Source organism: Crocuta crocuta, unplaced genomic scaffold (assembly GCF_008692635.1).
Source record: "Crocuta crocuta isolate KB4526 unplaced genomic scaffold, BGI_CrCroc_1.0 scaffold216, whole genome shotgun sequence".
In the NCBI taxonomy this organism is placed as follows: Eukaryota; Metazoa; Chordata; class Mammalia; order Carnivora; family Hyaenidae; genus Crocuta; species Crocuta crocuta.
In genome coordinates this window covers 1,212,981-1,235,535 of record NW_027531504.1, presented here as the reverse complement: position 1 = coordinate 1,235,535, position 22,555 = coordinate 1,212,981, and the positions used below count along the sequence as shown (strand labels likewise).

Below are 22,555 nucleotides of genomic sequence, written 5' to 3'. Positions count from 1 at the left end.
GTTAATAAGAGATTATGTACCTACCACACAGTGTATTCAGCAACAAATAGCTCAACACTTACTGTGCACCTGTAATTATGTTAAGGTGCCACAGAAACCGTGGTGAGCAAAACAGGTGCCATACCTGCCCTGACGGAGCTTATTATAGTGGGTCTCCCCTTTATCTGCAGTTTTGCTTTCTGGCGTTTCAGTTACCCGCAGTCAACCCTAGGCCAGAAGCATGTAATCCTTCTGACATATCTTCAGAAGGTCAGTAGTAGCCCAACCCTATGTCATAATGCCTGTATCATTCACCTCACTTCATCTCATCACACAGGCATTTTATCATTCCATGTCATCACAAGAAGAGTACAATACAATAAGATACTTTGAGGGAGAGAAACTACATTCATGTAGCCTTTACGACAGTATATTGTTGTTTTATTATAAGTTATTGTTGTTAGTCTCTTTTGTGCCTAATTTGTGAGTTAAACTTTCTCNCTATCTGCAATAGCAAGCATTCACTGGGAGTCTTGGAAATATCCCCCACAGACAAGGGATACTGTACTTTCTAAGTGGTGGAAATTGGCAATAATCAAACTGACAAACTATTAGAAATTATAAATCGGATACTAAAAGAAGAGTATAGGTAGCATGTAACAATGACAAAAACGTCTGCGGGGCATGAAGAGCTTTAGATGAAGTGATTCTTGAGCTGAGGTGTAAAGAATGAGTAGATGTTAACTAGGTTGCTTCTTTGTGTGCACACGTGTGTGCACACATACGTGTCTTTGACGGGAATGAGGGGGGTCAGCATTTTAGGCAAAGGAAATGGTCTTGAAGATTAAGGGTGCTTAGCCCATTTGAAACAATGAGAGAGGTTCTAGAGTCCCTAGATGGAAAGGAAAATGGCCTTCAATGAGTGGAGAAAGTCTTGCAGGCCATCATACAGGCTTTGCTTTAATCTAAGAGTGAAAGAAACCAATAGATTTACACAGAAGAGTGACATCATAAGATTTCCATAATAAATATGCTCAATCTAATATTCTGCTAATGTTACCCCATAGCTTACACAGTTAATCAGCTTCCAAGCACTATGATTTTTCTATTTGAATAACAAAGAAAATACAGTCAAGAGAAAGTAATAATCATAATGAAAAGCAAGCATTTTGTTGCAGTTGCTCGAGTCAATACCACAGTGGTTTTATTTCCTTTTCTCATTTTCTAGGGGTGGGATTTTACAGTGGTGGGGACCCTTTTCCTGAGACATTCCACCTCGGTGCTCACGGGGTCTCTGTCTTCCTGCCAGATCTGCGTGGTGATCGCAGCCGTGTTCGGGATCGTCATTTACCGAGTGGTGACCGTCAGCACTTTTGCCGCCTTTAAGTGGGCGTTAATCAGGAATAACTCTCAGGTTGCAACAACAGGGACTGCCGTGTGCATCAACTTCTGCATCATTATGCTGCTGAATGTGGTAAGTGAGCTGCATGGTAACTAGCTCAATGGATAAAATATGTGGCCTGCAGTTTTCTTCTGTTGCTAAAGGGGCCCAGCTTCCGAGGGGCGAGCCTGTCACATAGCGCTGATGGCTGGGCAAATCCTCTCTTTGCCCAGCGTGCAGAGGATTGAGAAGGCTTGAGTCAAATCTAGGCTCCAGAATTTTTTAGTGTAAGATTAGACAAGGCACTTGCCCTCTCTGAATCTTAGTTCCTTTCTTTACCCAGTAAGATAACACCGCATATATACCCCTTGGGGAAACTTAAGAGAAAGAAGATACTTTAAAGGCCCAGCATAGAATCTGTGACATAGCTCAGAACTGTTGGTTCCCATTTCCTTTTGATTCTGAATGACAGGAAAGTGGTCAGCATCTAAAGTATTCCTTGATATAGCCCTGCAAGGGGATGGCCCATGTAACTTGTGTTAACTTTGGGCTTTTTTCAGTTCTATATTTCAGCCCAGATGTCTCCCTTAAGCCCCAGATTCATACATCCAACAGCCTGCTCCACCATCCTCCACCAAACCCCCTCTCTTCCCTCCAGAATCAGGTCCTTTGCAGCCTCGCCCATGTAGCTCCTTAGGCTGGAAACCTTCAGCAGTACTCTTGAGTCCTCTGTTTCTCTCACTATTTCCAGAATTTGATCACTTTTCACACATTTCCAAGTCCCACCTTGTTCCAAGACCCCGGTATCTCCCACTTGGGCTGCTGCAGTGCCTTCCTAACTGGTCTTCCAGCTCCTGTGTCTACTCCTTCAGTTTAGACTCCTCATAGCAGCTTGAGTGAGCTTCTTACCAGTATGCCAGCTCCTGTCACTGCTCTGCTCACCATGTCTGGTGGCTTTCCTCTTGCTCAGAATAAAAGCTCACAGCTTCATGTGGCCTCCAGGGCTCTCCTTCTTCTGGCCCCAGTGACACCTCTGACTTTGTCTTCTCCCTACTCACCCTGCTTCTCCTGCTCCGTGCTGGCCTTCCAGTTGTTGCCTGGATGTGCCAGGCATGCTCTCACGCTAGGCTTTGTATTTGCTCTTATCTCTGCCTAGAATATTCTTCTCCATGGGGTCTGCGTGACTTACTCCCTCACCGCCTTCAGATCTTTGTTCCAATGTCACTCTTCTAATACAAGGCTTCCATGATCACTCAGTTTTAGACCTGTAACCCACTACTGCCTTCTGACAATTTCCTATCCCTTCCCTGCTCTGTTTTTCTCTGTGGTGCTTATCACCACATAATATGCTTTTTAAAACTTATTTTATTATCTGTCTTCTCTATTGGCATGTAGGCCCATGGGGGCAGACACTTCTATTTTTTTTAACTCTTATTATTTTTCAGTACCTGGATCAGGGCCTGGCATGTAGTAGGCTCTCAGTAAATTGTTGTTATTTGCAGAATATTATTTGCTGATATTGTTAGATTTGAAGTCAACCTATATATAAAAATACTGACATTAGAGATTTGTAGCAGGGGATGAATAAGATAATGTATGTGGAGTGCCAAGCACAGTGTTAGGCATGGAGTAGCTGTTCAATTAATTATGGTTCCCTCACCCTTAATTATATTGCATCTTAAGTCTGGGCCAGAGATGAAATGCTCTATCATTAAAAATGGGTTTTTCAAAGTCCAAGCAAGTTAATACTACTATCAATATTGTTTAATCTGTTTGGATTGTTGTTTCTAGCTCTTTAAACATTTCTAAATTCTATAGCCAATACACTTAGACTGATCCCTAAGAGAATTCAACCCACCCAATATTGAAAGACTTCATTTAGGATTCTTAAGTGAACTAGTAAGTACTGAGCTAATAAAAATATAGGTGACTTAGTATTATTACTGCTACTAATATTACTATTTATTATTATTATTAATAGGAACTTCTTTATCAATTTAGAAAAAGCTTTGAAATCCAGAAGTTATGAATAAAGAGCAGTTACTAATTATTTGACGTGGTGATTGTTTAATTGCACTGTCAAGTGGAAATTGAGTGGCTATGTGGTGCCCTCCCTAGCAGTCCCTCCTCCAGGATTTAGCTAGTCTTTTTTTTTTTTTCTTAATTTTTTTAATGTTTTATTTATTTCTAGGAGAGAGAGAGAGAGACAGCGTGAGCAGGGGAGGGTCAGAGAGAGAAGGAGTCACAGACTCTGAAACAGGCTCTCCAGACTCTGAGCTGGCAGTCAGCACAGAGCCCGACGCGGGGCTCGAACCCACGAACCGCGAGATCATGACCTAAGTAAAAGTCGGATGCTTAACCAACTAAGCCACCCAGGCGCCCCAGGATTTAGCTAGTCTTAAAGTAACTGTAGAATATACACATTGCAAAGGGGAGTGATTCATAGTGAAATTAACCAAACAGCCTGGGCAGTGAAAGATTCTGTGTCCAGGTAGTTTGCAATGAATTAAAGCTCTCTTTTCTCTAATGTCTTATTAAAATTTAATTTATACATCTTAGGAAATAAATTTCTGTATACATGTAATGAGTCTATAAATACATGGTTGCTCATACATTTTGAGCAGATACCAATGTTGTCAGTGTAACACTTTGTTTAACTAGAAATCACTTACCCAGCAATCTCTACTTAATGAGAGACAACCAAGAAAAGAGAAAGTAGACTAAAAATGAGGAAGGGAGCATAGGGAGTAGGAAAGCTACATAGTTGTGGACATTGCAAAGCACCTACTATGTGCTGGGAGTCAGACTACTAGTCATTTGTATGTTTTATCTAACAAGCACTTAAGAGTCACTGAAATGGATGATGTAGAGTCCACACACTAAAGGTAAAATGTATTTTTATACATGAACTTAAGGTATATTTTCACTTATTTTAGGTACATGTGAACATCTTTGATGTTCTGATTTCTCACCAACATCAGACTAGAAAAACATTAAGGTTACTAAGGCAAGAATTCTAACAAGAGCAGGAAATGACAAGCCATAGCAAGGGGAAGGAAAGAAAATAAAAACATATGTAAGAACTCTCAAAGCAGCACCATCCAAGACCCTTTTGTTCAGGAAGCAATTGCCTTGCTCTCCTCAGCCATCTCTGATGACGTCCCCAGCCCAGCACACACATTTACAGTCCTGTCTTATGCCCTGAAGCCTTGTACATTCCATTATGAAGGCAATCAAGTGTGTAATATAGTTTGGAAAGGTTTTCATCAGAATATCCAAAAAAATAAAAAAGTAAATCCTTAAGAAGCAAATATCACTTAAAGGACAGATGACAGACTAATAAGTATAATGTAGCTTTGACAAGTTCAATGAACTCAACTATCTACTGGCTTCTGAAATTATTCAACTTAAGATAGTTTCATGCATATTTTAATATGCATTTTTTATAGCTACATAAATTATTTTCAACCACTAAAAATTTTGGCCATAATGGTCTTGCAAAAAAAAAAATCATCATTTAGTCATGAATCATTAATACTTTACATTAATTGACTATAAAAACCTGGAGAGCTAGATTGGCTTTTAACCATATTCATTACAGCCTCTAATTTTTAAATAATATTGTTATAGATCACATACTCTGTTTCTGATTTTCTGCTAGAGTTCTACAGATGTAGAACTGAAGAAGCAGATGTATAAGGGATGCCTATTTTCTTTTTATGATGTGTATTTTCTAATAAAAATAAAAATAAAATTTATATTATTTTATAGAAGTAGTCTGGATCCCATCAAAATATTATGCTTCTTAATAACTGGTTAAGTGGCATTTATTAGTTTTCATTTTATTTCTTCTTGAAAAATAAATACCTGAAAGATGGAGTGAGTAGGATGAATTTTCTCGCTTCTTGTCATACTGTTTCACTTCCATCTACTTCTGTTGTGACCAAAGAACATCTCAGTGTGGTAGTTGCAAACAAAAGGTGCCAACAAGAATATGTCCCAGGAGGAGACTAAAAGTTATTACCATCCTTTTTTCTCAGCCATACCAATATGAATCAGATATTTCATTATATTCTACACAGTGAAAACCACAATGTCTTCTTCCAGAAAGAAGTAAACCATAAAACATGGCTTGCATCAGAACAAGCTCACATACATTGTTCAGGTGGACAGGATCAAATTAGAAATACTTATAGTTTCTTTTGGAAATATACTTAAGGTCAGAAAGCCTTCTGTCAGTTACAGAATTTAACTTTCACAATTTGTGGCATCCAGTCTGGGAACAGATTTTCTACTGCTTTTATCAGAAGAAATCATCCATGAGTTCTATCTCAACTGCCTAATGAGAAATCAGACCGTTCCAGAAACCGCTCATCTGAAGGTCTCTTGCTGGCCATAAGGCCCTCTGCTTATGTGCACTTTCCAGCTGCACATTGCTCAAAGCCTAATTGTCCCTCCCCTGGCATCCATGAACTTTTATAAATGTTTTATAGAAGTTATAGATGCCCTGGATCCCTACTGTGTCCCCATACACTTTGCCTTATTTTTCACAAGGTTAATATTAATCATATTTTGACTCCTGCATTGTTCTTTCTATGAGTTCTTTTTTTTTTTTCACTATCCAAATCAAAATAATGTTGGCATGTCACCAGCTACCAAGACCTTTGAGACAGGAGTGCAAAATGAGGCACTTGGACAAAAGCTTGTCAACATGAAAGATACAAAGGATAAACTAGATAATCAAAAATTGTATTTTGACTGGTGCCTGTCAGTTGAGCATCTGACCCTTGATTTTGGCTAAAGTCATGATCTTGTAGTTCATGAGATCGAGCCCTGCACGGGCCTCTGCACTGACGGCTTGGAACCTGCTTGGGATTCTCTCTCTCCCTCTCTCTATGCTCCTCCCCTGCTGACGCTTGGCCTCTCTCCCTGCCGTTCCCATGCTTGCTCTTGCCCACTCTCCCTCTCTCTCTCAAAATAAATGAATAAACATTTTTAATGGTATTTTGAGAAAGGTTGTCTCACCAGTCAAATCTAATTTTCCTTGAAAATTACATAATTAACTTTAATGATAAAATGTGTTTGTAACAGTAAAATATATTTTATTAAAAAACACCTGTCATAATCTGTGGTTAACCAGTATTTTTAAGGTAAAATTAAAATGTATGACTACACCACAGAATTCCTCATAAAAAATTGCACGAATCTCTTTTAACACTGGATTCCATGTGTCTGAGGTTTCTATACACAAAATTTGATACTATGGCCATATTAATTATCTTACTGTAGCAAGCCATGGTCATTGCTGAAAGTTTAGAATCATACAATCAGTATTTTACCTATTTCTTAGCCGAAATCCTGAATGAGAGAATTCAAAAGCTTGAAGGACCTTAAGGTCAATGAATCCAACACCCATTCTCAACCACATAAAATGAAAACAATGGCTTGAAGAGATGAGGTAACATGCCCAAGCACTACAGCTTGCTGGCTGGTAACGTTATAATTCCAGCCTGGGGAATTTAAGCCAGTTCATTTTCACTACTTTAGTCTAAATATGATCTTAATTTTCATGTTGTTCAAATCCATTTCACTAGTTTTCCGAAATTTCCATTTTACCATCTTTCATTTTAGAGAAGGCACTTTTTCTCAATTTATACCCTCTCTGGCGATGTTCCTAAACCTAGGTTTGTCCTGAACCATACCCTGCACTTTATAAATATATGCATACCTCCACAAACTCTCTCTCTCTCTCTCTCTCTCTCTCTCTTTTCTCTCTCTCTCGTCTTAGGACCCTCCATTTACCAGATGGCTAGGTGGGTGAAGGATGCATTCAATGCACTAATGGAAAAGCAGAGTATAAGCTTAAGAGTTCCCAGTAAGGTTTCATCACTTTAGTATTTATGAATGCTCTAATCTAGAAAATAAACCAGTCCATAAACAATGAGATTACAGAATTTTTTTTCATTTTTTTAATGTTTATTTTTGAGAGACAGAGCATGAGCAAAGTAGGGAGGGCAGAGAGAGGGAGACACAGAATCCAAAGCAGGCTTCAGGCTCTGAGTCTTCAGTATAGAGCCCAGTGCGGGGCTCAAAGTCACAAACTGTGAGCTCATGACCTGAGCTGCAGTCAGACCCTTAACTGACTAAGCCACCCAGGTGCCCCGAGATTATAGGATTTTTAATATATTTTAAGTTTATTTATTTATTTTGAGAGAGAGAGCACACATACAGAGGAAGGGGGGGGGGGAGAGAGAATCCCAAGCAGACTCCATGCTGTCACCACAGAGCCCAATGGGGGGCTCAAACTCGGGAACCTTGAGATCATGACCTGAGCCAACACCAAGAGTCAGACACTTAACCAACTGAGCCATCCAGGTGCCCCAAGATTACAGAATCTTACCATAGAATCAGTCTTAGAGATCCTAAAGTCCAAGAATGCTGTGATTTGCCCGGCATCACATAGCAAGCTGGTTATCACTGGCAGCTAGTCTTCTTGCCACAGATTTATTCACTCCAGCTTAAGATGTGAGATTTTAAAAATAGAAAAATGGGACCTTGTGCATTTCTTTCTTGCTCAGAAAGGACACAATTCTTTGTTTACAATGTTTTCATTGTTCAAGTAATGGATGGTCAATGAAATTATTTTCGTTCATCACTTGATTACCTATTTCCTTTATAATTACATATTTTTAGTGTCTATGTTCATTTTGTTAAATGTATGACATTTATTTTACAGCTCTATGAAAAAGTTGCACTTCTTCTGACAAATTTAGGTAAGTGAAACCCTTCTTGTTTCATGGTACAGTATTGTGGTCTGGAAAGTACCTTTCTGAAGATTCATTTCTGAAATACTGCTGAAAAGAAATATTCTTTTTATTTCAAGTTGCATCTAATAAGTTCTTCACTTTCAATGGGACATTTTAAATGTCTATAAACTGAGGGATCTTTTCTACTTAAAGCTTTAAAACTTGTCATAAATATTATCTATCAGGAGCTAATGTAATTTAAAGCAGGTTTTCTCTTAATGCACAAAAAATATAGCATCACAGAAGTACATGTGTAAAGTGCCCAGAATCATTTAGAAAAGTGTTCACTTGCTATTGTGTACAATTTTTATTTAAATAAAACCATGTCAAGTTTTTCATGTTATATAAAACCACAGCAAGGTTAGTTGCTTTGAAGACTGGGGGCCTTCTACCAGGAATGTAGGCAGCCTATCCATTACTGATGTTTGTAGATATAACATTCATCTGGACAAGTCACCCTTCAGAACATGTCTCTGACTCCATAAAGCATTAGAACAATCTGGCAGCCTACTATATACTGTACATTTTCCATGTTTTCAAGATACAGAAATTGTCCCAATTTTATTAATGAAACATTAGTCATTTCACTGTATACAATGTGAGAAAATTACATGCTCCCACATGTAACCTATTTTAGCACATTCCCATATATAGCTTGTCCAGAGGAGGGAAAAATCACAAAAGTGCTTTTATTTATAAGAATCATTATAATACAAGATGGCATTTATCAAGCTTTTCTATGTACCAGATACAGAGGTAGGCACCTGGCAGATCTCCTTTAATGTCATTGAAACCTCCATCATTACTACCCCTTGCCCAAAAAGATAAAAAGAGGTTTATATCCACAGAAGAGGTAACTGCATTGGCAGACTGTGTCCAGTGGCACCTTGATCCAGGCTGGCAGAGGTGCCAGGAGATACAGCCCTGGTCCATCTGTGGTCGAGATACCTGGGAACCCTCCCAGCTGGCTAACAAACTGGGACACCTTCCTAGGTTACCAACAGTTCAGTAGCAGAAGTGAAATAAAGCTAAAACCTTTTTATTTTTTTTAATACAGTTTATTATCAAATTGGCTAACATACAGTGTGTAACGTGTGCTCTTGGTTTGTGGGGTAGATTCCTGTGGTTCATCACTTACATATAACACCCAGTATTCATCCCAACAAGTGCCCTCCTCATTGCCCGTCACTCATTTCCCCCTCTCCTACACCCCCATATCAAACCTGTATTTTCTTCCCTCATCAGCAGTACAGCCTTGTTAAATTAGACTGTCCCCTCCTTTCTCAGATATGCTCCCAGCAAGCATTCTGAATTATAATTAGTGGAAAAGGAACTGATGGGGTGAAATGGTTAAGAGCGATAGAAGCTCAGGGAATGTGGAAACAGAAAAAGTACACTATTGCATTAAATACATTTTCCTTGACATTGCTTGGGATGAGGTTGCAGCTCCTACAGAAGGATAGGTGCATTTGACATGAGATGTCAAGCTGGAAGTTTGATTCATATGTTGATTCACATCACTGTCCAAAGAGCATTTGCTTTATGGAAGTCAAAATATAAAGAGATGAGAATTGGCACATGATGGAGGTCAGAATATTATAAGATGCAGATGGTGATATACAGTAAAATCTCTAAAAATGAGATCTTCTCCTTGGTATTTGTCCACAGGAATGAAAAGTGATGGATAAGGGTGACAGGCAAAGAATTCAGATACTCACCATTCTGGGGGGCAGGGGGTGGTCTGACTCCCTCTTGCCCAGCAGCACCTGACATTTCACCTGAATAGAAATTGAGAACAAGGAATTATTGGGAGTTGAGAGAGGACCTGACCCCACACAGACTCTACCTCACAGGTGGAAACTAAGAGCAAAAGAAAGCCTGCTGCAGGGTCCAGGCCTGAGAATGAAGCCCCTTAAGCCTGGCTATCTCTACTCCAGGCTCTCTGGGCATCCTGTCACAGCAGAACAAACTGGGTATTCCATCCTTTCAGACACATCAGTAGCTGCTTTTCCACCACAACCTGGATGGGCCTGGTCTGTAAGCTTAAGGATCCCATGGGTGGTCCATTCCATCATACCATCTACAGGCAAACTGGGGTCTCATACAGCTTCCTTAGGACACCTCTGCTCCTGTGTTTATAGGGAGGAGGGCAGAGGGAGTTGATAAAGGGTCAAATCCAGCCTCTCAAATTCTACTCCTCTTTTTTCCACAGAACAGCCTCGCACAGAGTCTGAGTGGGAGAACAGCTTCACCCTGAAAATGTTTCTTTTTCAGTTTGTCAATCTGAACAGCTCCACATTTTACATCGCATTCTTCCTTGGAAGGTAAGAACCTGATCTCTCCATGCTTCTGGAGGACAGGACAGAGCACTGAGAGGTGACTGACCAGGGTGAAAGAGAAGCACCTCATTAAGAGTGACTTATACAAAGGCTAAAAAGAGAAGATCAGCCTCCTCCTTTCCCATCCTATTCCCATCCTGGGTAATGGCCCCTCCACTCAAAACTTACCTGTGCACCTTTTCTTGGTATAAAGGACACAGAGGAGAAGCACTTGCACAAGGGAAGGATGGATTTAAAACTTGTGGGCTCCATCTGCACCTGAATCAGGACCTGGGTCTCACACCAGTACAAGCAGGTGGCATAATGGGGAAGGTGATCTGCAGTGTGTCCTGGATGTCTGCCCTCACAGAAAAGGGAACGACATCCAGACAAGGAAAGGGGCTGACCTAAGACACCACAAGAGAGTGAGCAATTTCTGACTCCAGCAGTTATGAGGATTTGAGTAGTCCTGTCCTATGAATTCCATTGCTCCGGGAAGTGTTTCCCAGGAGACAAGAAGCAGAGGAGGGCAGAGCGTTGGGTTTTGGCGGTATGAATGCAGCAGCCTCTCCTCAGTATGGAGCTACTTCAGTGTGCAATTCTAGTCAAATAGTGGAGCTGGTTATTTTTTTAAATTAAACTTTTATTCAAAAAGATCAGAATGTGTTTCAATCCAACATGCTGTTACACAGGCCAGAGCACTTGATACTTCGTAGAAAATGTTCAAAGTCACAGCAAGCAGCAAGAGCTGGCCTCTGTGGTTAGCAGCCAGGCAGTCCAGAAGGGAAATATCCCCTGGAAAATTCCAGAAGCCACAGTTATGACAGCTCTGGAGAGTTTCCTAATTCTCTCAGACCTGATTGTACCCGTAATTTTCATTGGAGGATAGGCGAATCTGAACACAATAGTCCCTGAAAGCTTAGACCTACAGGATGCTTATGGTCTGTTTTTCTGTGTTAAAGATTTACAGGACACCCAGGTGCCTACTTGAGGCTGATAAACAGATGGAGACTAGAAGAGGTTTGTATTCTTCCATCATTCCTTGTTTGCTATAGACTTCTGTTAAATAGCTTAGGGCCACTTTGTGCAGATTAGAAACCAGACACTCTTTCTTCCTCTCCATTGATTCTGGAATTTCTGTGTTTGCTTATGTCGCAGTGCCACCCTAGTGGATGCCTTATTGATCTCTGTATGCAAATGGGTATTATAATGGTGCTAAAGCAGACCTGGAATAATTTCATGGAACTTGGCTACCCGTAAGTATCTCAGACATGTGTAGTGGAGATGCAGCATTGCTCATTATTGGCTATTCTAGGTGTGGCAAGTAAGATAAGCAGTGCAGACTCAGCAGTTAAGCCAGGGCGTGTACCTGGAGCTAAGTGTTCATGCTCAGTTACTCAGACAGTCGTGAAAATAATAAACATTGGTTCTTTAGGAAGATTTAATACAAGAAGTATGAACGATAGTGAATATTCTTTTTTAAAAAAAGTTTCTGTGGGGTCCTAAATGTTAAACACTTGCTTGCAAGCTTCTTTAAATGATGCCTCTGACCCTCATACTGTAGCATTGCAAGGCTCCCACTAGTTAAGACACATTGACTAGAGCTCTGCTTTCTCACCAGGAATGGTAATTTTCGTTTAAACTATCTTAAATTCAAACTGTAAAGAAAAGTAACTTTAAAAAAAAAAGAAAAGTTTAGAGATGCAAAAAAGAAACAAGTATTTCTAAGTCAACATACCCTAACCAGTAAAAATAGGATCACCTGGTGATAATAGTTTATATTGATGACAATAGGCAAAAACTTGCACCACTTTTATAAGGATAACCTTGAATTCTGTTGTGTTTGCTCAGCTCTGGTCAGTTAAGTTTTAAAGGAACATAAATCAGCACCTTCTCTTTCGGCTTTATTTTTTTTATGTTTACTTTTGAGAGAGAGAGAAAGAGAGAGTACAAGCAGGGGAGGGGCAGAGAGAGGTGACAGAGAATCCAAAGCAGGCTCAGAGCTGTTGCTGCTAGTGCAGAGTCGGACATGGGGCTCAAACTCACAATCTGTGAGATCATGACCTGATCTGAAATCAAAAGTCTGACACTTAGCTGACTGAGCTACCCACAGATGCCCCTCTCTCTGCTTTAATTCTTTCCATATCTACTGGTTTTCATGTCAGCTTGGTGTCTCCATAGAGAACTCCAGGTTTCAGGGAGGACCATTCAACCAGAACAATTCGCTAGAACTTGGATCACTTTGAAAAAGTTACCATTTGGCTCTTTGTCAGAGCCAACGCCAGTAATTTTCTGTTCTTAGATTTCTTTTTAGAAAACTTATTCCAAGTGCTTGATGTTTTCTAAAAAACTTTTTTAAATGCATAAAATTTAAAAATTAACAGCATTGTATGCTACTTTAAACCATAAACCATAACTTATCAAAATGTCAGAGACATCAAGGGAACTATATTTTATCTTCTAGTAGTATGGACATAGAGCAAAATTGTGAAGTAGGTCATTTGTCTTTGATACCCATCTTATTTTTTCCTTTATTTCACATTTCATTTCTGGTTGGGTTTTTAGTTTGTTTGTTTTGTTTCTTAGGGTTTTCTTTTGGCATTTCTACTCTTGGATACCCTTCAGTTTTTCCTTGTCCCCTATGGCACACAAACCTGACCCCCCACCCATTTTCGTAACCCTGTTCCATATCATAAGATGCACTCCTGAATGTTACTAAGGATTAATGTGCTAACCTCAGCAGTGTGAGATGCATTTTACTGGGAATCAGAGCCCCTCTCTTGAGATCAAGCTAAAAGCAGGCGAGTCCAAGTGTGGAACTGTATGCAGGCTTTAGTGTGCCAAAAAGAGGAAGCATTTAGTGGGTTCGCAGATCTCCCAGGCCCTCCCTCAATATGCAGATCAGCACCCACATGGGAAGACTGCTTATGGGTCTTGAGTTAAGCCAGCTAGGCGAAACCTTCCTCTACTCCAAGGTCTGGGTACTGCCTTTGTGCTAGAGGGTCAGTTTATAGATGCTTTCAGTCTTCTATCCAACCCTCCAAAGGAACACTAAACATGAAACAATTTCATGAATATTTAAAATAAATTCATCTGTTCACAAATGCATGAAGTATAGCCTCCACTGTTAGTTTCTTCCCATTCCAAGGTTTTATGTCCTTGGCAGCCTATCCCAAAAAATTTTAAATGACGGTTCTGTATTTGAACTCTGTCTTATCACTTCCATCTTAAAAACAGCCATATGTTTTTTTTAAAGGAATTTATCTTATCATGCAGGTTAATTCAGAATTGGTGGACCAGAAGGAAAGTACGACAAGAACATGGACCTGAAAGGAAAATAAGTTTCCCACAGTGGGAAAAGGACTATAACCTTCAGCCCATGAATGCCTATGGACTCTTCGATGAATACTTAGAAATGAGTATGCAAATATCCTATTTTATCCTATTAATTAATTCTAAATGCAAATTCTAGATCTCAGGCTATTATTCAGCTAGACTTGCACTCATTATCACTGAGTCCAGAAGCATGTGGGGATTCTTAAGCTAAGTGCTTCAGGGGAGAGAGTTTCTTGCTTTAAGAAGCTCGATCCATAGAGACGGTGCCAAAAGCCTGGTCGCTTCAAACTCCTCATGATAATGTGTCCTGTCCCTTGTAATCAATCACCAGAAAACAAAAATGACTTGGAAAATGTGGTGAACCAAAGAAAAAGGAGTTATCACTCATGGCATGATTGATTCACTCATTTAGCAGACATGTATTGAGCCATGTTATATCCAGGCAGTGGCTATGCTTGGCACTAGAACTGCAAGAAGGAATAAGGCATAGTCCCAGCTCTCAAAGAATATATGGGCTAGTGGGGGAAAGCCAGAGACGAAAAAGGTAAGTGCAGTAAAGTATCACAGATGCTGCAGGATGCATCAGGAGGGCAGAGGGGGAGCAGCCACTTCTCTTGGAGATGATGGCAGGAAGCTAGGAATGCTTAAACTTTGCAACACTTACATTTAAGGAACTAGATTTCTCTATTAAACCCAAGCTATTTATCTTAGCATGTTACCTAAGAGCATGGGCTATGGAAACAGATTACCTGGGTTTAAATCCCAGCCTTATCACTTATTAACTACGAAACCTTGGACAATTACTTAATCTCTGTCTCAATTTTCTTACCTCTAAAGTGGGGATAAGTGTAACCACTTCATAAGGTCTTTGTGTGGAGTAAAGGAGTTAATGAATGGAAAGGGCTTAGAACAATGACTGGCTCATAGCGTATACTTGGTACATGTTATCTGTATCATTGTTATTATTTTTCTGTTCTTATCTCCCTGGGGGGAAAAAAGCTAAGAAAATCTCCTAACAGATATATTGAGTGTGTATAGCTTTTTTTTTCCAATTATGTTTAAGCTCTGTAACATTGGAGTCAAAGTGGGAATAGGGATGGATAAGATGCATTACTTCTGAAAGAAGTAGTTCTTTCTGGGAAAATCTGAAAATTAAAGTAGTAGTAGAATTTATGCTTAATGTTTTTTAGATTGCTTATGTCTTAAGTATCTACTGATGTTTTTGGAGTTTCAATTATAGAATGGCAGAATGATATAACTCAGAGAAGAAATCAATGTGGGCATTAATAATAAAACTTAATAAAGGGAATTCATTAAGAGAACTAACCACTGTGAGGTCTCTTAATGGACTCTTCTCCCATAAAGAAGGAAATGAACAATAATGTTGGCATATTGAGTGCTTGAAAAGAAGTTTTTATGTGGCTGGAATTAGTGGCGTTCCAAGTACTGCTGTATCTGCAGCAAGAAACAAATCTCAGAAGCATCACAAGCAGACCAGAGAATCCCAACTGCTTCCTTCTGTTCTTTTCATTTTTAAATTTTTTTTAAATGTTTTATTTATTTCTGAAAGAGAGAGAGAGACAGCGTGAGCTGTGGAGGGTCATAGAGAGAGGGAGACACAGAATCTGAAACAGGCTCCAGGCAGTGAGCTAGCTGTCAGCACAGAGCCTGACGCGGGTCTCGAACCCACGAACCGTGAGATCATGACCTGAGCTGTAGTCGGCCACCTAACCAATTGAGCCATCAGGTGCCCCATCATTTCATTTTCTTAATGACTTTCCTGCTTTGTTATATATATTTTTAAATGTATTCATTAACATACAACAGATAGATAGTGCAGAAAGTATATAAATAAGTGTACAGATCCATAATTGTTACAAATTTGCCAATCTGTGTAGGTGAGAGTTTGATAGACTACTAACCCTCAGGCCAAACTGAGTCCAATGCCTATTTTTGTAAATAAAGTTTTATTGGTACACAGCAATATCCATTTATTTACATATTATCTGTAGCTTGTTTTGCACAACAGTAGAATTGAGTAGTTGTCACAGACACTGTATAGCCCATCAAGTCTGGGATATTTACTGTCTGACTCTTTAAAGAAAACGTTTGCCATCCTGTGTGGTAGATCAAGAAACAAAATATTATCATTATCACGTAAGGCTCCATTGTTTTCTTTCTAAGTCATAACACCCTCACTACTATCCTGATTTTTTTTTTAATTTTTACTTAAATTTTTTAAAATGTTTATTCATTTTTGAGAGACAGAGACACAGTGGAAACAGGGGTGGAGCAGAGAGAGAGGGAAACAGAATCTGAAGCAGACTCCAGGCTCTGAGCTATCAGCACAGAGCCCAACACGGGGCTTGAACTCATGAACCGTGAGATCCTGACCTGAGCCAAAGTTGGCTGCTTAACCGACTGAGCCACCCAGGCACCCTTACTCTCCTGATTTTTAATGCCATAGATTAATTATGCCTTTTTTAAAATTTCCATGTGAATGAAATTGTGCAATACATACTGCTTTGTAACTGGCTTCTTTCATTCAATATCATGTTTATATGATTCTTCTATGTTACTACAAGTAGCAAAACATTATTTACCATATAGTATTCCTAGCATGTATACCCGAAGCAGAATTATGAAGCAGGTGGACTTTCTCTTTGATATGCACCTCCATATTTAGGCACATGTGGGTTTTTTTGCATTTCTACTCCCAGATACTCACCAGTTTCTCTTATGTTCCCCTACAATACACAGACACCACCACCACCAACCTTCAGTCATCTCCCATGTCATAAAATGTACTTCATGAGCATGAAACGTCATGAGCACTGCTAAGGATAAATGCCTTCTAATAGGAATCAAAGCCTCTGTCAAGCTTGAGTCAAAAAAAGAGGCAAATTTACTTGTAGAAATACAGATGTCACTGTGCCAATCAATGAATTATTTTGTGAGTCTGCAGATCTTCTAGGCCCCTGAAAATAAATAGGAATATACCAGTATTTATCTACCCATTCTATTGGAGATAGGCAAGTGGATTATTTCTAGGTTTAAGCTCTTACAAATAAAAATAATACTGTTGTGAACATTTTGTACATGTGCTTCGGTTAACATATGTACATATTTTCTGAAGGGAATTTATGTAGGAGTGGAGTTACTAGGCCGTAAGATAGGCATCAGTTGATCTTCAGCCGACACTGAGTTTTTAAAACTAAGTTTTACCAATTTATATTCCAACTAGCAGTCTTAGAGTATTAGTTATTCCACACACTAAAACTCGTTAGTTCTTGCAAATATTAGCCTATCTGGTTGGTATGTAGTAGTATCTTATGGTTTTAATTTGAAATTTCATGGCAGCTAGTAATGCTGAGCACCTTTTCATATGCTTATGGCTATAAGGCTATGCTTTTTTTGTGAATTCCCATTCAAACCCATTATCTTGTTGTTTCTTTTTCTTAGTGATTTGTAGAAGTTATTTTCCCATTTTGGATATGAGTCCTTTGTCAGATATCTATGCTGCAAATCAAATAGGCTTTCCTGGTTGGTGGCTTGGCTTCTTACTCTCTTACTGGTATGTTAAAGTGAATAAAAATTTCAACTTTATCCTTCAAAATTGGTTCCCTATAACTTTCAGAATCAGATTTCTAATTTCTACACTTAGCTTACTTTTCTACTGGAATTTTCTTTTCTCATTGATTTAAAAAATTTTTTTAATTTAAGTTCAAGTTAGTTAACATACGTATAGTCTTGGCTTCTGGAGTAGGACCCAGCGATTATCTCATATATATGACACCCACTGCTCATCCCACAAAGTACCCTCCCTAATGTTCCCCACCCTACCACCCTCCAGAAACCCTCAGTTTGTTCTCTGTATTTGAGTCTTTTATGGTTTGTCTCCCTCTCTGTTTTTATCTTATTTTTCCTTTGGTATAAGAAAGTTGTCCAGGTTCATTCTTCTGCATGTTGCTGTCCACTTTCCTTTTATCTTATATTCCCCATGTTCACCTGTTGTTTCTTAAATTCCACATATGAGTGAAATCATATGATATCTGTTTTTCTCTGACTTATTTTGCTTAGCATAATACCCTCTAGTTCCATCCATGTTGTTGCAAATGGCAATATTTCATTCTTTTCCATTGCCAAGTAGTATTCCAGTGTGTGTGTGTGTGTGTACACACACAACAGTTGATGGACATTTGGGCTCTTTTCGTAATTTGGCTATTGTTCATAGTGCTTCTATAAACATTGGGGTACATGTGCCCCTTCAAATCAGCATTTTTGTATCCTTTGGATAAATTCCTTCTAGTTCAATTGCTGGGTCATAGGGTAGTTCTATTTTTAATTTTTTGAGGAGCCTCCATACTATTTTCCAGAGTGGCTGTACCAGTTTGTATTCAATGCAATCCCTATCAAAAAACACTAGCAGGGGCCGCTGGTGACACAGTCAGTTGAGCATCCAACTCAATCTCAGCTCAGGTCACGATCTCATGGTTTTTGAGTTCAAGCCCCACATCTAGCTGTGCACTGATGATGCAAAGGCTGCTTGGGATTCAGTCTCTTATTCTCTCTGATCCTCCCCATTGGTTCTCTCTCTCTCTCTCTCTCTCTCTCTCCCTCTCCCTCTCCCTCTCCCTCTCTCAATAAATAAACTTAAAAAAGTTTTTTTAAATGATAGCAGCTTCTTCACAGAACTAGAACAAACAAGCCTAAAGTTTATATGGAACCACAAAAGGCTCCAAATGGCTAAAGCAGTCCTGAAAAAGAAAACCAAAGCTGAAACCATCACAATTCTGGACTTTAAGTGACAAAGCTGTAATCATCAGGATAGTATGGTACTGGCACAAGAACAGACACATAGATCAATGGAATAGAACAGAGAACCCAAAAATGGACTCACAAATATATGGCCAACTAATCTTCAACAAAGCAGCAAAGAGTATCCAAAGGAAAAAAGACAGTCTCTTTAGCATGGTCCTGGGAGAACTGGACATTAACATGCAGAAGAAGAAGGACCACTTTCTTACACAATACACAAATATAAACTCAAAATGGATAAAAGACCTAAATACGAGGCAGGAAACCATCAAAATCCTACAGAAGAAGACAGGCAGCAACCTCTTTCACCTCGGTTGCAGCAACTTCTTACTTGACACGTCTCCAGAGGCAAGGGAAATAAAAGCAAAAATGAACTATTAGGACCTCATCAAGATAAAAATCTGCACTACAAAGGAAGCAATCAGCAAAACTAAAAGGCAACCAAAAGAATGGAAGAAGACATTTACAAATGACATATCAGATAAAGGGTTAGTATCAAAAATCTGTAAAGAATTAACCAAACTCAACACTCAAAAAAAACAATCTAGTGAAGAAATGGGCAGAAGACACAAATAGACTTTTTTCCAAAGAAGACATCCAGATGACTAAGACACATGAAAAGATCTTAAACATCACTCATCATCAGGGAAATACAAATCAAAACCATAATGAGATACCACCTCACACCTGTCAGAATGGCTAAAATTAACTCAGGAAACAACAGATGTTGGTGAGGATGTGGAGAAAAGGGACCCCTCTTGCACTGCTGGTGGGAAGTCTCGATTTTTTAAGACTTTATGTTTTTGGAGCAGTTTTTGGTTTACCACAAAATTGAAAAAAGTGACATATTTTCTACAAAAGATGAACCTACATTAACACATCATAATCACCTTAGTCCATAGTTTACTTTACTCTTGGTGTTTTACATTCAATTGGTTTGGGCAGATATATTATGACATATATCTGTCCTTATAATATTTTACAGAATATTTTCACTGTCCTAAAAATCCTCTCTGCTTGGCTACTCGTTTATCCTCCAACCTTGCCATGAACAAACGTTTTGTCAAGTTTAAGAAGTTTACTTATATCCCTAGGTTGCTGAGAGTTATCATCACTTATAATTAAGTTCTCATCACTTATAATTAAGTTCTATCAAATTATTCTTCTAAATCTAATGTGGCGAATTTCATGGATTGATTTTGTTGTTAAAGTTGTTACAACCTCCTAGCAGAATTGCTAGGTCATACTGTTTTTGCTTTTATTGCCAAATTTAATTTGCTAATATTTGTATATAAGTTCATGAAACATATACTATAGTCTTTTTTCTTGTAATATTTCTTCCAGAGTTTGGTGTCATTGTTATGATGACCTCTGATTCAGATAATTTTCCCCTTTATTTCCTATTCCTTTAAACAGCTTATGTAAGATTATTATTTCTTACATATATATTTGGAAGAACTCAGTGAAGTCAGCTAGACATGGAATTTTCCTTGTGGGAAGATTTCTAACTGTAGATGTAATTTATTTAATACAATTTTCTATTTCTAGTATCCATTTGATACCTGTTTCCTAATTGTGTGTTTTAAGAAATTTATCCATTTCATGTAAATATTCAGATTTAGTGGAACAAAATTCTTTAAAATACCCTCTTATTAACTCTTTATTATATAAGACCTGTAATATTGTTCTCTTTTTCATTTATAGTTTGTACTTTTCTTTTTTCTCTTTAACAGTCTGGCAAGAAACTTATTAATCTTTTCAAAAAAAAATCAACTTGTGCTTTGTTGATTTTAATTCCCTATTATACATTTGCTTTCTATTTCATTAATTTCTGCTTTTAATTTATTTACTTTCTTATGTGTTATTTGAGCTTAATGTTCTCTTTTCCCAGCATCTTAAGAAGGAAGCTTCAATCACTGATTTTCAGCTTTTATTCTTATCCAATATAGGCATGTAGAGCTATACTTTTCTCTATGAACACTAAGCTGCATCCTATAAATTTTAACATGTTTTATTTTCATTGTTAAGGTACATTCCATTGCCATTCAATTTTGATATATGTATTTTTTAGTAATGTGTTGCTTACTATCAAAATATCCGGGGATTTTCTAGTTATCCCTCAGTCACTAATTTCTAATTTAATTTCACTGTGGTCAGAGGATATTCTCTGTTATTTCAATTGTTTCATATATGTTGGGATTTGCATTATGCCCTGGTATATTGTCTGTTTTAGTGAGTGTTTCAAGTGTGTTCTGCAGTTATTGAATATAATGTTCTACATATATCAATTAGTCAAGATTGTTTAATTGTGTTGTTTTTATCTTCTGTGTTCTTATTAAACTTTGTCTACTTTATCTACTAAGATATTTTTATTTTATCTACTATTTTATCTACTGCTTTCTCTACAAGATATTATCTACTAAGATACTATTTTACTTACTAAGAAAAGTATATTAAAATTCCCACATATGATTGTGAATTTATTCTTTTAGTTCTGTCAACTTTTCCTTTATATATTTTGAAGCTGTTTTATTATGTGTAGACAATTTAGGATTTTCCTGGTTTACTGTTGACATTTTTAGCTTTATGTAAAATCACTTTTTATCTCTAATAATACAATATTTTAAAGATGTAATGAGCAAGAAGCTAACATTGAAACCTCCCAAAGGACAGAATTGAACCTCTCACAGTCGTTCAGGACTGAGGAGATAAAGACCCAATAGATTCTCAGTCACAGCCAAAAAACAAGAAAAAAACAGAGGTGGACCACACTTTATAAAAACTGTCATCCAAAACCAGCCAGGCTTAATCGATGACCAGATTGAAGTGATCATCTCCTTCTTTATCTGCCTAACAGCATCACAAGGAACATTTTCATGTAGAAAAGAATATAATTGAGAACAGAAATCAAGAACTTTGCTAGATAGTAAATAATTTAGGCTTTGGAGCCAAGAGGCAAAATATTACATAAGTACTTGTAAGTATAAGCACTTGGCATATAAAAAACCATGTTTAGCTCAGAGATGATTTTAAAGAGAGAGAGTTTATTGAAAGAAATAATAGCTGAAAACTTCATAAATCATAGGAAGGAATTGGACACAGAAGTGCACAAAGCTAATTGAACACCCTCTTACCTCAATGCAAATTAAAAAAAAAAAAAAACACCTCTTCTCCAACACACATTATAATGAAACAGTTAAAATCAGTAATAAAGAATTTTAGAGGCAGGAGGGGCAGGAGGTGAGGGGGGTGGGGTAGGGCAAGTAACCTAAAAAGAATCCTCATTAGGCTATCAGCAGATTTCTCAGCAGAAACTCTACAGGCCAGAAGCCATGGAATGACATTTAAAGTACTGAGAGATAAAAATTACCCACCAAGAACACCTTATCTGGCAGTTTTCCCTCATATATGAAGAATAAATAAAGGCTTTCCCAGACAAAAGCTAAAATAGTTTACTACCACTATACCTACCTTGCAAGAAATGTTGAAGAGTTCTTCAAGCTAAAATGAAAAGATGCTGATTGGTGACATAAAAATATGTGAAAGTACATAAAATTCTGGTAAAGGTGAAAAATAAATTCAGAATCGAAAACTATAATAGGATGATGTATTAACCCCTTAATATAGTATAAAGATTGAAGGAAAAGAGTAAAAAAGTAATTATAGCTACTATAATTTCTTAATTTACAGCATAAAAAGAGGTAAACTGTAACATCAAAAATAAAAAGGGAGGCTTTATAAAATTGTGGAGGCTTTATAGGCAAATGAAGATAAGTTCCTATCAGTACAAAATGAACTGTTTTATCCCTGAGATATTTTACGTAAGGCTGATAGTAACTACAAAGCAAAATTCTGGAGTAGATTCATGAAACATTAAAAAAAAAAAAAAGACTGAAGATATCACAATGGAAAACACC

At 38.0% G+C, this 22,555-nt stretch overlaps 1 protein-coding gene across 2 annotated transcripts in view; it reads left to right on the top strand.

Annotated features, from left to right (window-relative positions):
* The window catches only part of ANO4 (anoctamin 4), a 342,675-nt gene that overhangs the window by 283,882 nt on the left and 36,238 nt on the right, over positions 1-22,555 (top strand). For both annotated transcript variants that reach the window (XM_077772254.1, XM_077772253.1), the window contains 6 exons: positions 1,289-1,453; positions 8,097-8,133; positions 10,379-10,490; positions 11,447-11,504; positions 11,643-11,740; positions 13,761-13,903. In XM_077772254.1, coding sequence (XP_077628380.1) covers positions 1,289-1,453; positions 8,097-8,133; positions 10,379-10,490; positions 11,447-11,504; positions 11,643-11,740; positions 13,761-13,903 — 613 coding nt within the window. The remainder of the gene's footprint in view (positions 1-1,288; positions 1,454-8,096; positions 8,134-10,378; positions 10,491-11,446; positions 11,505-11,642; positions 11,741-13,760; positions 13,904-22,555) is intronic.